Source organism: Halichoerus grypus, chromosome 5 (genome assembly GCF_964656455.1).
Source record: "Halichoerus grypus chromosome 5, mHalGry1.hap1.1, whole genome shotgun sequence".
NCBI lineage: Eukaryota > Metazoa > Chordata > Mammalia > Carnivora > Phocidae > Halichoerus > Halichoerus grypus.
Genome location: NC_135716.1, coordinates 72,905,664 through 72,923,271, shown reverse-complemented (window position 1 = coordinate 72,923,271; position 17,608 = coordinate 72,905,664). Strand labels below are relative to the sequence as shown.

The window sequence follows — 17,608 nt, the reverse complement described above, 5'->3', positions numbered from 1 at the left end:
CCCTCCCCCACCGTCTATCTTCCCGAATATCGCCTCGGATTCACTTCTCCGCACGTCCTACCTTCCAGAAAGTGGTCGCTTTTCTGTTCAGAGAGTTGTTGCTATTCTTTTCTTCAATCTCATGTTGAGTTTGTAGGTGTTCAGAATGGTTTGATCCCTATCCAGCTGAATTCCTTTATTTATTTATTTATTTATTTATTTATTTATTTTTTTTAAATTTTTTTTTTTTTTAATTTATTTATTTGACAGAGAGAGAGACACAGCGAGAGAGGGAACACAAGCGGGGGAGTGGGAGAGGGAGAAGCAGGCTTCCCGCTGAGCAGAGAGCCCGATGCGGGGCTTGATCCCAGGACCCTGGGATCATGACCTGAGCCGAAGGCAGACGCTTAACAACTGAGCCACCCAGGCGCCCCTCCAGCTGAATTCCTGAGAGGAGATGAAATCCAGGTCTCCTACTCCTCCGCCATCTTGCTCCGCCCCCCCCAGGATTCTTTTTCTTACACATCGGTTGCAAGCAGACATGACAAAAACGGGCAATTTTTTTTAATTAAAAAAAAAAAACAACCAAAAAGCAGATAGGAACATTATTTTCAAAGGCATTGGTTGAAAATAGTAGTCCAGGGAGCAGAAAAAGAATGGTACTTGTAGTTTCCAGATACATTGTTGGACAAAAATGCTTTTCTTCATTGAAATCAGGATTATGGAATGCTGGGTATCAGATGGTATCAGCCACTGAGTTGGTCTTTAGTTTTTCTTGTTCTTGCCAACAAAGCCATCCATTACATTCAGGGCGCCCAGATAGTCAGCCAGAAGAACTGACACCTTGACAGGCAAGATACTAAAGAGAACATAAGAGAGGTTTTCTTGGTTATTATCATGGAAGCACCTTTATCAACTCAGCCAAAATGCAGCATCACTGACTTGTTGTAGATGGAAGTCATTAGCATACGCACACATTAGTGTGCATGCTTTAGGATCACTCGAGGCTTGTCCGCTATGTGGGAGGACACTGGCCCAGGGTTTCTATATCTCTTCTGGCTTTATTTACATTTATTCAACTCACTTCTCATCTCAGTTTCCAAACTATGTAATGATTGACAGGAAGCAGTGAAGTCTTGTGGAGTTGAATAAGCCTGGCTTGAATCCTACCTTTGTCACTTAACATGCCATCTCAGGTCCATTATTTAGCCCTCAAGCCCATTTCTTCTGGTATCAAATGAAGTCATCAATCTCTCTTTCTGAGACTCCTATGGGGATTAGAAAGGTCCCCAGACCTTTGGCAAGACCCAGGTAGGACTGCTCATCTTCTCCATCCCCACTCACCCTTCCCAACAGAGCACAGATCCCGTCCATCTGACATTCACATTGCAGAGCAAGGCGAGGCACAGTAAACCTAACACTCGTCCTCAGCATTGGGTAAAGGAAAGGACACTGAGCTCACTGTCCATCTGCGGGCACCCCAGGATGTCACATGTTACCTTTTCCATGATCCCTCCCCTGAGCAACACACTGAACACTGGGGCTCAACCTGAATTACCTCCTGCCTCCCACTCTGGGATTTCTCTTTCTTGCTTTATGTTTCTTCCTAGCACTTATGACTACCCAGCATGACTTTTCTTTACTTTTTTGTCTGTTCCCTGCCACCCACCCTCAAGAAGGAAATTTCCATGAGGGCAGGGACTCTTGTCTCTCTCCTTCTTTGCCGTAACCCCAGATCCTTCGTGGCACACATTAAGCACTCTCTAATGCCTACTAATGAATATTTGAGGGAATGTGTGACGTCATCCCCTTTACTGAACTTCCTCATGTTTCCAAATGCTTATCAGGAACTATGTAGATCTCTTGGGGTCCAGAACTAATATCTTATAAAAGTAAATATAACCTCTATGATTATTCAAAAACATTAGAAAAATTAAGTCCTATGTTCTTTATAGTTGGCATTACTATACCACGTACTTCTATCAATTAGGCAGCAGACAGCCACTGTCCTGTGAACACCCATACTGTCTTATATAGGAATGATTTCGTTGCATTGCACAAAGTAGATACAATTAACTGAAGAGAAAAAAGCATTTCCTCATGCAAGAAGGACAGTGGCTGCCAGCCATAATATCTATGTTAAAATAACTAAGGAACTGTTGTCAAGAGGAATGGAATTAGTCATAGTGCTAGAGGGTAAAGTTAGAGCCAGTGAACGTTAAAACGAGACAGATTTCAATGCCACGGAGAGAAGTGGTTCAGTAATGGAATGTGCTTCCTTGCGAAGCAGAAAGCCCGATGGGCGGGGGTGTCGTATGACTTGATGACCTGTTACAGTCCAGAAAATGAATTGAGATAGTGGGAAATTTACAGCTGCTCAGCAATTTGGTATCACCCTTCCTAGAACTGGGTCCCCTGGTCGCAGACTGCCGCTGATGGATCTCAGCACTAAAATCCAATGGGGAGCAGAGAGGGTAAGCAAAGATGCTCTCGGGTCCTTTTCAGTCCCCCACCCCCAACTCTTTTAACCCTCTTATACTTCAAATTTATCCTCTATTGCCAGTTTTACCCATACTACAACTTCCTGAAATGTTTGGCTTACTGTCTGCCCTTGACTCTGGGGATCTGTACTTGAGGAAGCATGGACACAATATCTGTTCCAACATGATTATTCTATGATGCCCACAAGAAAGACCATCTGTCTTAAAAAAAAAAAAAAATGACTTCAGTCCGTCCACAGATCATTCAGTAAGTCCACTTCTCTCTAACAATAATGCAATACTAAGATAGGGCTGGCAGGATCCAGTTCCATCTTCTAGACTCACGGGAAGCACTGCACCTATGCGAATTTGAGATCGTGTCAGCAAACAGGCACAAGGAAGGGATCAAAGTGAATTCATTTAACAGGTATTTTTAGAGTGGCTCCTCCTGGTAGGAAAATAAGTTGTTGATTGGCTCATTACAGAAGTAATAGGAAGCTGATATTGTTACCTTTTTAAAAACATCAAGAAGGACAAAAACCTTGGCAAATTTAAGTATATTTTCTCTTCCAGGATGGCATCTACTATCTTGTCAGCTACATACTCTGGTTCCAGAACTGGTAACAGAAAAGGATGGCTAAGGAGTAAAAAAAACAAAAACAAAAACAAAAACAAAAACAAAAACAAAAAAACCAAGTTAAATTACTAAAAAAAATCTGATAAATTAGGGCTTAAAAAGGCTATAATAATCACTTATTTGCTTCTTTCCCTTCCAGATTTGATTTATTTCTATCTTTACTCCTTTATTATCAACGTGCTAGTAACAACTTTATTTTGAAATGGCAAATGATGATTCTAATTAATACACTAGTGATACAGTATATGCATCTATGTGAAACCATATTGAACAACTTACTTTCATCTCTGTGAGATGCAGAGCTGGGCATTGGTGTCCCCCCGCTCCAGTAATTTTCAGTCCTGCCGTGGAGTCAGTCAGGGAGTTTGGTGGGACAGACAGACTATGGCCAGGAATGCTGGGGAGACGGCTAGCAGACCTGGCTATGGTGTGGTAGGAGTTGGACCCAGCCTTGATAAACCACCCCCCTTAAACTCAATATCTTAAACACAAACACATTTGAAGAAAGAAACAATTCTGAAATCACTTATAAATCAGGCTGAATCCTAAGGAATACCTTTTTAAACAACGTTAATGGATAGAACAAAATAAAATAATTTTTAATCATTTTCAATCATTTAAAAAAATGTAGTTTCTTTGAAATCAAAGGACATACTTACACAGTAGAACAACCTTCAAACATTCCAGTTTTCATAAAAAATGGGCACACAATAGTGGTTTTTATCCCCTTTAGTTTCTGGGCCATTGTTTCTATAAATATAGATTCAGCAAATCCGAAGGCTGCAAATTTACTTGCACAGTAATCTGAAAAAGGCAAACAATGGTAATGTATATTCTAGAGTTTTTAAATGGCATTATGTCAAGGTTTCCTCGTAACACAAACACACACAGAGAATGGGACAATGATTTCAGAGTTCTTATTTTGTATGATCGTGGTCTGCACCCACTGGAGGAAGAGAGGAACGAGTTGGGAGGAGCACCATCACCTAAAGGTCGGTTGACAAGGACCAAGTGCCCTTCGGGAGATGCAGGGCTTCGGGGAGCCTCCTGCAGGTCACACTGCAAGGCTTTACTTCCACCCCGACAAGTGGTCAGACACTGTGGGAGCTGTTCCACGGGGCAGTGACATGTGTGTCCCAAAGAGTTTCAAGACCATCGGGACAGGGAGACACACAAAAGAAGAAATAAAATAATAAGGGATGTAGGAGTCCAGGCAAGCAAGATCACCATGGGTTGTGATACTCAGATCAAATTTTCTTCTAACTATGACTCTTTCTTCCCTTTGCTAGAGAAAACAGACTGGCAAACGTCAACCTCCACCTCTTACACATCTTGAAAACGCAGGGGGCATGGAAAGTGGCATCCATGTCAGTTTTGAGCTTTCAGCCTACAATCACACTCACTTCAAATAAACACCTGAATCTTGAACTCGAAGAATGGAAATATTTGGAGAAGAAATTGCATGTCGATGGACTCTGACTCTTCTTTTCCTCACATGGTCAGAAGCAGACACTACCACCGGCACGAGTCAGGTCCCTAGATTGTGGTGGGTTAGACAGTAGAGGAAGGGAAGAGGAGAGGGGAGTCCTGAGCAGCTTCTAGGAGCACCTGAGTCATGGGGCATTAATGCAGTTCACTGAGCCCCTGCATCTCTGAAATTCAGATGAGCAGAAACAGCCCAGGACTCAGGCAATCTGCATTCTAAATAGCATGCCTGCTGATTCTGATGCAGGGGTGCCAAGATCCACAGGGTGAGAATTACAAAAGTCTTACACGTTTCTAAGGTGAACATGGGCATGGGAGAGTCTTGTATCTTAAGATAGAGATATTGTGCCAGGAATAGGATTCATAGGACCTGCAAATAGACCTGTAGGAGTTCAGAGACCCGTGAGGTCACAATAAAACCAGTGAATTCTAAGAAGGATGGAGATAGGGGAGTCCCGTGTACCGGGAGATGTGTATAGACAGGTAAAATTTGGGGTGACTGGTGGTTCTGAAAACACTGTTCCCATAACTGAGATGAACCATGCTAAGACCACTGCTGTGCATCTTGAGCTGCGAGTCTTCAACCAGTGGAAAAGCAGAGAGGTTAATTTTAGATTTTTTGGGCTGGAGAAACTTTCTCCAAACCCCCAGCCGAAGGAGACCACTTAATGGAAATTTCAGAAGGCAGAGTGCTCCTCCTTACCATCCTGATAACAGTGCCAGGGGTCCCCCAGACGGTGACTACTCTAATCACTTGCATAAAAAGAATTTATCAGTAAGTTCTCTCTCTTCCTCTTTTTTAAATTTTATCTATCTATCTATCATCTATCTATCTATCTATCTATCTATCTATCTATCTATCTATCTATCTGACAGAGAGAGAGAGAGAGAGAGTGAGTAAGCTCACACAAGCCAGGGGGGAGAGGCAGAGGGAGAAGCAGACTCCCCGCTGAGCAGGGAGTCTAATGCAGGACTTGATCCCAGGACCCTGGGATCACGACTTGAGCCAAAGGCAGATGCTTAACTGGCTGAGCCACCCAGACACCCTCTCTTTCTCTTTTTTTGAAAGCCCAGGGGATTGCACTGACCTAATGATTCCAAAGTGCAAAGTTCAACTGCATGTAAGCAAATCTAATAGGCAGTTTTGCTGTACCATTTTCTCAACCACTTACCTTATTGAATATGTCTCTTAATTTATAACCCTTTATCACTGGTACATCAAATCAATGCTAATTGTTCAGAGCTAAGTAAGATAAAGTTATAAAACTTTTTGCAACTGCTAAATATTACATTTCTCTTACCTGCCAGTTTATTTACTCCAGTTAATCCAGCTAAACTTGAAATGCAAACCAAATGTCCATGCTCATTAGCGATCATAGCAGGTAGAAAGAACTTATAAGTCTAAGAAGAGCAAGGAAGAACTGTTAACATTTTATACTTTTTTCAGATGTTTATATGACTGTTGTGATGAAAAGAATCTTTTAAGCTCATAAAAATATTTGAAGGCACTGGGGTATAAAAATGTAAACATCTGGCAAGTAAGCCTCTTAGTTTGTTCAACCTGGTAAATCAGTATTTTCGTGATGGCAGTTCCAATATTATTAAAAATAATTTATTTAGAATTATATTTTGTTCATATGTGACTTCGAAAAGCAATATTCATACATTAATTCAAGCAGGATCGGAGAATCTTAACTGTGGCAGGCACAATCCACAAACCAGTAAGAGTACTCGGAGATATGATTATTTAGATTTATATTGCCTTTTCCGCCCCTTGGATCATATTTGGATTTCAAATTTTTCTGAACATTGTTCATAGGACATACCATTATAGGCTTCAGTTTAAAAATATCACTTTGTTTTGAAATTCATCTCTACTTCTTTGAATAGTGGTTTCTAATTTGGATTCCATGTCAGTAGAGAGGATATGTTAGAAAGGATGTGTGCTGTGTCCTCAGTACTATAGAGCACCTTCACCTTTGATGTGGGACTGGAAAAAGAAGGTAAAGGAGAGAGAGATGAGTTTTGATAGAAGATAGGCTCTACAACGCAGAAATAACTCCTCAAACAGGAATACTTGCATATTTATGTGAATTTCTATTTCATGTTTATTTTCAAATTTGAATCATATGAATAAATATGAGAAAAGGGATCTCTTATAAAAGTCAGACAACCTTTGTGTGCATCACGATGACTTTCCGAGAGAAACTAACACTTAGAGAGAGGTGGAAAATCAAAATGAGCCAAAAGAGCAGCATAATAAAAAGCTCCCTGAGTTCCGATGGTCTGCGGTGAGTCTCTTTACTTCTCCCTGGGGACGCATCCCTTGGGAGTACAGTCACCAGGAGCCCTCGACCCATTGGCAGTTAAGCGTCTACTCCATGCAGGGGCTCAAAGAACGTACGTGGACTTGCCCAGAAAGAGCGTCCAGAATGAGAATGATGGGGGCCAGGGATACACCAGCATTCTGGGGACAACTAGAGGAAGAGAGAGAGAAAGAAGAGAAAGAGGAGACCGAGGAGGAAAAAGAACGCAGCAGAAGTGGAGACTATTAATGAGATGATGGTTTCATCTTCATTCTGGCCAAAGAATCTAACTTCCTTCTAATGAAGGAGAGGGATATTTGGGACAAGACAAAAATCACTTGCAGTAGCTCCCAAAGGAACATGGTGGTCACTTAGTTCTGAATCTTTCCATCTTTCTTCTGGAAATAATACAGAACACCAGTGCCAGGACACTTTTGGTGAAACTAGGGGACAGAAACCGACAAAGTCCAAATAACATGTGAAGGCTGCCAAATGAGAGCTGGGCGGGGAGTCCGGGTAGGGAGGTATAAGGAGGATGGAAGGCAGCTCAGAATTCTCCAGCAAATACTCCCTCCCAGCCAAGGGCTGCCCAGGACAGCAGGGAGAGGCAAGGGAGGGCATGCGCATGGGTGGGGAGGCGTGGCAAGACTGGTTTCAGCAAAAGCTAGGAAAACCCAACTTCTGCAAGGGGCATATCACATTGGAGGTCAGGGGCTGTGCCCCTTACTGTCCGAGGCACCTGTCCTGTGCCCTTTAAAGTCACCCAGGCTACTGGTAGAAACTCCCCTTTGCCTGCTTAGATACTGAGTGAGGTGACTATATGTCTTCATTTGCCCAGACTAGACCTGATTAATGCTTGTTTATTGATAATGCCCTCTTTCACTTTCTTTATTGTTATTATTATTATTTACCTTTTCCACTTTCAAAAGAGTTCCAGCTTAGGCAAATTGTAAGAGCTCCCTGGTCATGTCTACGTGCTATCATTTCTGTGTAGCCTTGAGCAAATCTTTTCACTCTTCTGATCCCTTATTTCACAGTAAAACCGTGGGACAATTGTGTCTTGGCAGGATTCCTTAGCAGAGGCTCAGGCAGGTGCAGGTTAAGTTGGATCGGGGTGGGGGGGGGGCGTGGGGACATCTGGGTAGACTGGGTCAAATCTAAAATTGAGAAGTCTGTGCTTTGGTTAGAGAAGAACAAAAATTGTAAGATAACAAGAGGAAGGTACTTCTAAATTCAGAATAACTTTAGATTTATCATGAGAAGAAAAAATAATCACCCATAAATGTGCTTTGAAATTCACATCGAAAGCCTTTTCCATCAGCTCATCTGGGCAGTCGAGGAAACTTTTGCCTGTCACAATTCCGGCATTGTTGATTAGGATGGAGACATCGCCAACTTCTTTTTTAACCTGCGTTGAATAACAAGAGCAACACCACCCATGGAGTAATTCTTTACATGATCTAAGTTTGAATTTCCCATAGTTTTACATGCTTCCTTATCCTAGTTAACTCAGACGGAGTTTATGCACTCTGCAAACAGAGTATGCTTTATTTCCTTTGCTGAATTTACAGTGCGTCAGAGATCCATGTCTGATGCTTTTCTTCTCGTTTCTTCCCCCCTTCTTAGGATGGTTCCAACATGGCAGGGCTACTTTCCTTAACAGGTAGAGCAGTTAGAGCTATTCTAGTCATTTTGTTTCAGTATCTGTGTAAGTAGTAGGTTTATTTCAATCATTGTGACAGGACATAAGGCATTACAGCCATGCCATATAAATCAAGACCCAGCACACACCGAGATGGGGTGGAGTAGGAAGATACGGAGGAAGCACAAAATTCCTAAACGGGTTTTATGCACACGGCACAGCTCAGAACCTGTCTGTCCTGCTTGTACCAACGAGCTGGTTTCCTTCTCCCTACCACAGGCTTCTAGGTGTTAAGATATGTGAAGGAAGGATCGGAGTAAGCCCCATTTGCTTCTGTAACGCTAGCCACAGTAGGTACTCCATAACTTGTATTTAAGAAATAAAATTTCTGGGTGGGACCTTGGAGCCTTTCGCTTATAGTAAATCTTCAGCTTGTAATCTTAGCCCTTAGGGCAGAAGTGAGTGCAGGATTTGCCAGGATTGGAGACAGGAGATGGTGATGTCCCTTCGTTCCTTTCTGTGCTTTGAATTTCATTACTGTAATTTGTATTCCAAGCAGGGGCTCTGTCCTCAGATCAGAAAGAACCCCTGGTTGCCGCTATCCTGGGCCGAACAAGAAGCTCACGGCAGTACCCTTTACATCTCTAGCTGTGTGTGTGCATGCGTGTGCATGTGTGTTGTGCACCTCCCTACACGGATGGTACCGTCTGGCACAGAGCGGGATGTATTACTGAAGCCAGGTGGAAGCCACCACCTCATCCGCTGCCCTGGAAGGCCTGAGCTCCAGCAATGAGGGTGATGTGGTAGGGATTTATGAGCCAACTAGATCGGCAGCCTAGGGAAAATCTAAGATGAAACAGAGACCAAGGAAACCTCACCTTTTACGGTAGCATTTTCAGATAAAAGCACTGGAAACAAATCTGACTTCGAGCTTTATTTGGAGAGTGGTGAAAAATATTTAGTCAAATTCAAGCTGAACAGCAGTCAAGGCTAGAAACAACTAGCCCTACCTGAGGCAATTATTTATAGAGGGCCTCGTATTAGCTTGCTCAATATTGGATGGTCTTCAGCATTTGAATGCGAACCAATTATTGCTTAAGAGTGGCTAGAGAAGTTGTTTGCCGTCAAGCATGAGGGAACATGCCAGGTGATCAGGACTCTAAGTGCACAGAGATTCATCTGCGAGGTTGGCCGTAGGAGAGAGACACACTTGCACTATGAGGGAGGCGCTAGCTTGTCAGGTTGGGGTCTCCAGACTGTACCGGGCTTCCTGGGACTGGAGATGGTAGTCACAGATGCATAGAATTTAAAGACAAATTTCAACAGAAGCTACACACTCCCCTGCTAATGACCTGCCAAGCTTACCACTAGGAAGTGAAGCGGGAAGCGGCAAGGGATTCGGATTCGGGGTAGGGGCCGAGAAGCTGTGCTTGAACTTTCCGATGGGGCTCGGCTGCTCTTCGCAGGCCAGTCTGGTTCCTTCCTTCTCACTAAATTGGGGAATTCTGGGGGCCACCAAAAAGATGGCTCACGAGAGTGACGTGCCGATGGGGGGATAGAGAAAAGCCTTATGAGGGAAAAGAGGCAGCAAGCAAGTACGCACCTCGATGAACAAAAAAAAACCTCTTACCGCTGCTTACTGGGGTTTTGATTTCCTGAAATCCTTCTTTGAACGTGCAGCTGTATCATCACCAAAGGAGCAACTGCGGCTAAGCATCTTTAGGATGAATGAAATATTCTGATTTTCTTATGATTACTTAAGAGAAATATACATTCAAGTGAAAGGCCCTGTGGTGTGGTGGAAATAGCTGGATTTCAGCTCAGATCGGATACGGGTTCAAGCTCTGGCTTCGTCCTGTGCTGGCTCTGGGACCCCTGAGCAGATTATTCAATATCTCTATGTCTCCTTTCTCCTCCACGAAGGGGGCCACCTTCTACCTCCTATATGGTAACGGGGGCCAGCGCCGGCCTGTACCACCTGGTATGTGCCACGGAGTCAACAGACTCAAGGCTGAGCTGGATCTTTGCTACTTAGTAGCCGTTTCTTGAGGGAGCTACTTACCTCCTTAAGCCCTGGTTTCCTTATCTGTGACATAGAGATAGTCATGGACCTCACTTTATAGGATTAGGATGTAATATAGATGGGGTGCTTTGTGTGGTGTATTGTATACGGTGACAACTCAAAAATCCGAATTCCCACTCCCCAATATTTTTTAAATTAAAGGGATGTTGGAGACAGGCAAATCTGCACTGAGCAAGGCAAAGAGACAGAGAAATGGAGGCATGTGTGCGTATCTGCATATAGTGCTCACTACCCCGCAGGGAACAGTGAGACGCGAGATCTACCTGCTCGGCCACTCTGTATACGTTTTCCTTTTGGCTGCAGTCACAAGTGTAGGCATAAACTCTTGGGGCCCCAGCTTCCCGCACCATCCTGCATGTGTCCTCGTTCCCCTCCTCGTTGATATCCCAGAGAACCAGCACGGATCCAAGGTGGGCAAATTTGAGGGCCAAGAACCTTCCCAGTCCGCTCCCGGAGCCAGTGATGAGCACGATTTCACCAGCAACGTTCTTCCGTGGTCTGGGGATGATGATGAAAATCAACGTCTCCAGAAAAGCAATCATTGATTTTCCTAAGAAAACCATCAATTTCTTGGCTGACTTCAGGTTGGAAGCCATGTTGTGGCTGAGACCTATAAAGGAAGAGAGACCCACATCAAGAGCTCCGTGACCATTCCCTGTGAGCGTGTGGACTACGTGGAGCTCACGTTTTCTGAGATAGCAGCAGAAAGGGGGCCGTGTTGTTTAAGCTGCTCTCTTGGTAGCAGACTCTGAACTAAGGCAGACACAGGGCCTGTGTCTTGGCCAGCTTCATTCACAGCCCCAAGCTGAGCCCGCATCTGAGTGTTGTACAGGACAGAAAGTTTCCCTAACCAGGAACTGCAACCACACCAACATTTAACCTGAAGGAGAACTTAATTATTTCTCACAGTTAACCTTTCTTCATAATAATCCCAAGTCCCGTTGACTGCTTTTATGTTCAAAGTCATAACTATATTGTAATGTTTATGTGGTAACGGCTACCTCTCTGGTTTTACTTTTGTCTCCTTTTGGGTTTGTGGGGTTTTGTTGTTGTTGTTATTTTTTTAAAGACTTATTTATTTGAGAGAGAGAGAGCGACACGAGCAGTGGGGAGGGGCAGAAGGGGAGGTGTAGAGAGAGAAGCAGACTCCCTCCCTATGCAGGGCTCGATCTCATGACCCTGAGATCATGATCTGAGCTGAAACCAAGTGTTGGACGCTTAACCAACAGAGTCACCCAGGGGCCCCTGGGTTTGTGTTTTTTAATTTGCACAGTCATTCTCTAATTTTGTGTCATTATTTAAAATCTAACGTTCAATAGATAAGGATGATGTAGGGGACACACACACACACACCACACACACAGAGGAATATTATGCAGCCTTAAAAAAGGATGAGATCATGCAACAACATGGATGGACCTAGAGAATATAACGCTAAGTAAAATGAGTCAAACTGAGAAAGACAAATACCATATGATTTCACTCATACATGGAGTCTAAAAAAAAAAGAATAAACAAGCAAAAAAAAGTAGAATCACACCTATAAATACAGGAAACAAACTGGTGGTTGCCAGAGGGAGAGGGGGTAGGAGGATGGGGGAAATGGGTGAGGGGGAGTGGAAGATACAGGCTTCCAGTTATAGAATGAGTAAGTCATGGGAATAAAAGGCTCAGCATGGGGAGTATAGTCAATGGTACTGTAATAGTGTAGTATAGTGACAGATTATAGCTACACTTGCGCACACGGCATAATGTATAGACTTGTTAAATCTCTATATTGTACACCTGAAACTAATGTAACACTGCGTGTCAACTATACCCAAGTAAAAAGCTTAAAAATATTTGAGATTCAAGGAAAAAAAAAAAGTAAAATCCTATTTGTAGAACATCCTTGAAAAGGAGTAATTGATGTTCTAAACCTTTTCCAACAGATTCGCTGTAAGCATGGGATACCCCCCCTTCCCCAGACTCTGAGACCTCCATCCCACACCACTGACCACCAGTGCAAGACCACAGCCTTGGCACTGTAGAATATAGGTGAGAGACAGAGTGGATAGCTGTCCTGCCCTGCCCATGCCTACCTGTGAAATCTGGGGCAGGCTACTAGCCTCTCGGGGCCTCGCTCTCCACATATCTACTGGTCCCGTAGCACAGGGTGATTTTACAGATGAAATGAGAATGAATGTTGTGTGCAGGACTGCAATGCTAACCCCCAGTAAGTGTTTTATGGATGTTAGCATGTTTCTCAGATACGGAGTACTGCTCATGGAGAAATCACCCAATATGTTTGCTGTATGAATAAAAGGACTCCCTTTGGGGCGCTTGGGTGGCTCAGTCGTTAAGCGTCCGCCTTCGGCTCAGGTCATGATCCCAGGGTCCTGGGATCGAGCCCCGCATCGGGCTCCCTGCTCCGCGGGGAGCCTGCTTCTCCCTCTCCCACTCCCCCTGCTCGTGTTCCCTCTCTCGCTGTGTCTCTCTCTGTCAAATAAATAAAATCTTAAAAAAAAAAAAAAGTCCTCCCTTTGACAAACTCATACAAGGCTATAGCTTATATCCTGTTATCACTTTAGTGAGAATGGGTTTCTAAGAAGCTTTACCAAAAAGCAGCTGGGAAAGAAGGGAAGGTCTTATTTTCTACAGGATGAGAAGACATATTTAGCAGGGGCATCCTGTGCTGGGGGTGGGAGGCTTCCCTGAATGGGGTGTCCAATTGAGAGGCACAGCTGAGGGCAGATGTCCTTCATTAAAGAACCAGCAGGTTCACTTACTTTGCAGTTTGGCTGAGGATAGACTAGTCACTGTTCATGATGATGGGTGGATAGATTCATCAACAGCAGGGCTGGGAGCATGGCAAGGCCCTTAGGAAATTGTTGTTTCTTGGCTCATTGGACAGATGGGACTTAAGATCAGAAAGAGTATGCATGTAGCTTACCCAAGGTCCCGGTGCTAGTTAGTGCAGGGTCAGCTGAGGTCATTTATTATATTTACTGAGCCCTGATGCCGTGCAGGTCTGATGCTGGGCATTGGGGCTGAGGATTCCGTGATTACTGCCCTCTTGAGCCAAGGGTCTTGTTGAAGAAAGAGACATTGAGCAAATAAATACATCATGACAAGCCGTCGTACTACAAAGAAAACTACAGGGTGCTATAGAGAGTAGATGGGAGATCTGATTTAGATTGGGTGCTGGGGAAGAAGCAACAGGAGAGATTCACTGGAAGGTGACATTTGAGCCAGTAGCCAAATGATGAATGGTTAGAGGTAGAGGGATCTGGGAGCAGCTTGACCAACAGAGGGATGGAAGAGTTTGAGGCTTGAGGTAATTTTGGCCTGTGTGTCTAATGCTGTCTGTCCAGAGAATTAGAATGGGGGTGGTAGGGGGCATGGATGTATTGGTCAAAGGGAGTTCTTGTGGTGGAGCCCTGGGTTTCACCATGCTTTGGATGAAATGGCCCTCAAACTCTCTGCCATCTTTGCTCGGAGTTATTTTCACATAGTAGCTTTGGATGATTGAGCTGGATGATTTGATGAATGAATAAAAGCCCTCCCCTTTTATAAAAGAGCCTCTCAGGCTCTAGAGAATTTGGAAGGAAGGTGCCCTGAAAGGCAAACGGTGATTTTCAGACTCTCATTTTAAGCTCAGTCGTGGAGTATGCGTCTTCAGACCTGCAAGGATGAGGGTCAGGCTTCCCACATTAATGGGGCACCCTGGGCACCCTCCCCAGGCACAGCCTGGGTACGGCCAACACTCCTTCCATGAGAAGACCCACACCAGCTCACCCATGCCCCCTTTCAGGCACACCACTATGAGAGTTCATGCCAGAGGTCTATTTCTTTCCTCTGTGGGCTCCAACACCATGTGGGTGGCTAGAAGTCTAACCACTGACCTGGGGGAAGGTTCTTGATGCCAGAGGCCCTAGACTTCAGCACTCCACTGTCTCAATGTTGGCATGATGTAAGACCTAGAGCAAGGTCTTACCGCTTATTGCTATCTCGGTTGATGCTTACTAGGTTCTTAAGAGCTTGGCATCCTGAGGTCTCCCTCATTTGGGGTTTAGGGTGTCTGTCGGGCATCTGCACAGGTAGTGTGGTGTAGAGATTTAAGTTTGGGTTGGAATTCTGGATCTGCCACTGACTTTTCTGCAGCCTTGGTTAAAATCTTATCTTTTGTGCCTTAGTTTCCTCTTCTAAATAAGGGGATTCCACAGGATGCACCAATGGGGGAGCTGTGGAAATTAAAAGACTTAATACAGGTAAAGTATTAAGGTGTGTAATACCAACCCTATGATCTCTTATGGAATTTCTGAGCAAATTGGGGGGGGGGGCGTTTCCATTGCCCTGCACACAGCTCCTCCTTCCAGGGTGTATAGGGTGGGGGTGGGGATGGGGCAAGAGGAGTTGGGCTGGATTTCAACACCTGCCAGGTTACACATCATCTCCACCTCCACTCCTAATGCCCATAATGTGGAGGCCTTCCTAGAACAATGCCAGGCCCATAACAACAGCAAAATGACTGCATTACCTAGAGCTCTGATTGGTGTTCCTGCTAGCATATGAATTATGATCCCTGCCCATAGCAACGAAAGATGTGATAGTAAGTATACTTACAAACAAAAGTAAATTCTTAGGAAGTTACAGAGCATTTTAAATTTAATCAGGTTACACACTTCTTTGATGCTTCCATCCCACAGCCTGACTACTTAGTTCAAAATCTGAACTAACTTGGGGCACCTGGCTGGCTCAGTCGGGAGATCAGCAACTCGATCTCAGAGTCCTGAGTTCAAGCCCCACGTTGGGCATAGAGCTTACTTAAAACAAAACAAAACAAAACAAAACAAAACAAAACAAAAGTGCTGAACTAACTTGGTGCAATATAGACCGGTGTCTTCTGCTTCCCAGGCCAGGACACAGCAAATTGCCCTGGTAAGAGGTACGCGATGAATTGGGAGCGGTGGGGAGGGAGTGGTAGACGCTCCCCCCAAGCAGAGAGCAGCGTGGCGCTCTCGCCGGCTCACCCCCAGACGCCGGGCCAGGGCTCACCGGCGCTCCCTCTCTCGCACCCCCCCCCCCCATGCCACCCCGCCACAGCTTTACCGCCGGCAGGGAGCCCAGCCACGGGGGCCTCGGAGCGGGCCAGCGCCACCTCCTCGCGGAGGTCTCGCCCGGCCCCGGGTCCGGACTTCGGGAACTCACCGGAGACACGCAGCCTTAGCAATCCGCCGAGCAGCAGGGGTCTGCCACGGGCACCGCGTCGCTGGCTCGCGGCTGGGGGAGGTTCAGGAGTTTTATCTCCGAGCCGAGTCCCAGGTGGGACGGCTCCGCCCGCGCAGTGGGTGGAGCCGCCCTGGGGACCCGCCTTGGGGCCTCACGTAGACCAGCTTCTCTCTCTCTCCCTCCCTCCCTCCCTCTCCCTCTCCCTCCCTCCCTCTCTCATCCATCCTTCCTTCCTTCCTTCCTTCCTTCCTTCCTTCCTTCCTTCCTTCCTTCCTTCCTTCCTTCCTTCCTTCCTTCCTTCCTTCCTTCCTTCCTTCCTTCCTTCCTTCTTCCTTCCTTTCCCAGGCTGCCAGTTTTAGAGGCTGGACATTCGGCTGGACGAACGCGCTGGGATTTCAAATATTGGAATCATCCCTGGATGTTGAAAAATCCCGACATCCAGGCTGCATCCTGGATTACTAAATCATAATTTCTGGGTTGGAAGGGGCCCAGTATCAGCATTTAAAAGGTTCCCCGTGTGTTTCCAAAGCACAGCAGTGGGAACACAGTGGGAACCCTTGTGTTAGAGACCAAAAAGGAGGCAGGTGCAGGAGTCCTTGGATGGGGACAACTGGGAGCGCTTAGGGAGCTAGGTCAGTTCTCTGCAGCTTGCAGAACAGGGCACAGATGCAGAGTTTCCCAGCAGAATCTGACTCCTGCAGTTGGAACCAAAGTCAACAGCTTCCCTGGCCCCGTGGCTGTAAGGAGTGTGGGTGTGGGAGAGTCGCTTGGAAGGCGGGTGGAGCGCTAAGCAGGAGTGGGTGCGGCACTGGCAGGAGGCCAAGAAGTAGGAGAAGGCGAAGTTTGTTCTAAGGAGATGAGGTTGATAAAAAGTCAACAACATACTCTGGTCCAACCAGTGTTCATTGAACACCTCTGTGTACAAGGATTTAGAAGATAAAGCAATGTTGTATCTGTCAAGAAAAAAAATGTTCAGTTAACATTAGCTAATCCTCTAATATAGAATAAATCACTGCTGAAATGCTTATTATACAGGGTGGAGTTTGTTGGGTGGCATAAGAAGCTGGAATATCAATAAATTATGGAGTGTTGAAGGAAAACCGGAGAGTCAGGACAAGACTGTGTTTGGAATTGACTCAGGGTTGTGTCAGACACACACAAGTGGTAAAGGCTCAAAGGAGAGCAGGTTAGCCAATTGGTGTGTGAGGAACTGCACATTTGTTCTTTATTTGGCCGTGAGAAGGAACACGCAGGTTGTATAAGCCTGGAAAAGTTGGTGCAGGGAAGAGCCTTGAAGGTCATTCCAGCGCGTTACAGGTGTTCTCCAGGCTGCGGTGAGCTGTGCAAAGTGCATAGTTGTGCATCTGAAGGTGAATGGGCAGGTGGGTGTGTAGTGGTTTCAGCTCAGCAATCATTGCCTACGGGCTCGTGCTGTGCAAGGCTCGGTGTTTGGCTCTGGAGAGCTGCAGAGCTTTGGGGAGCGAGGGGGAGACTCATTCATGAACTGCACATGTGTGGGTGTTAGCGTCAAAAGTTCAGAAATAACAGACATAAGACCAATGAATCCCTGAACTAGTAATTAGTAAAAGTTTATGGCACACACACCAGAAAGTTTGCAGACTGGGAGCACTCAAACCAAAACGTGGAATGAGTCTCATATTAAAGCATCTTATATAGTGAGACAGCAGTGACTGTTTATTCTTCACTGTGAATGGTTATAATATTAATAAAATATAATTCTATAATATAATAGACTTTTCTTAAGTGTTAGGAAATTTGTCAGTG

The 17,608-nt window shown here is 45.2% G+C and overlaps 1 protein-coding gene across 1 annotated transcript; it reads right to left on the bottom strand.

Moving 5' to 3' along the window:
* Window positions 1-528: 528 nt before the first annotated feature.
* Window positions 529-15,948, bottom strand: SDR16C5 (short chain dehydrogenase/reductase family 16C member 5). The gene is made up of 7 exons (XM_036106077.2): window positions 15,803-15,948; window positions 10,876-11,222; window positions 8,164-8,295; window positions 5,883-5,982; window positions 3,756-3,900; window positions 2,971-3,096; window positions 529-838 (listed from the first exon to the last, which is right to left on the bottom strand). Exons 2-7 carry the CDS (start codon window positions 11,206-11,208, stop codon window positions 745-747), a joined length of 930 nt encoding a protein of 309 aa, XP_035961970.2. The 5' UTR covers window positions 11,209-11,222; window positions 15,803-15,948; the 3' UTR covers window positions 529-744.
* Between the last annotated feature and the right edge of the window lie 1,660 nt (window positions 15,949-17,608).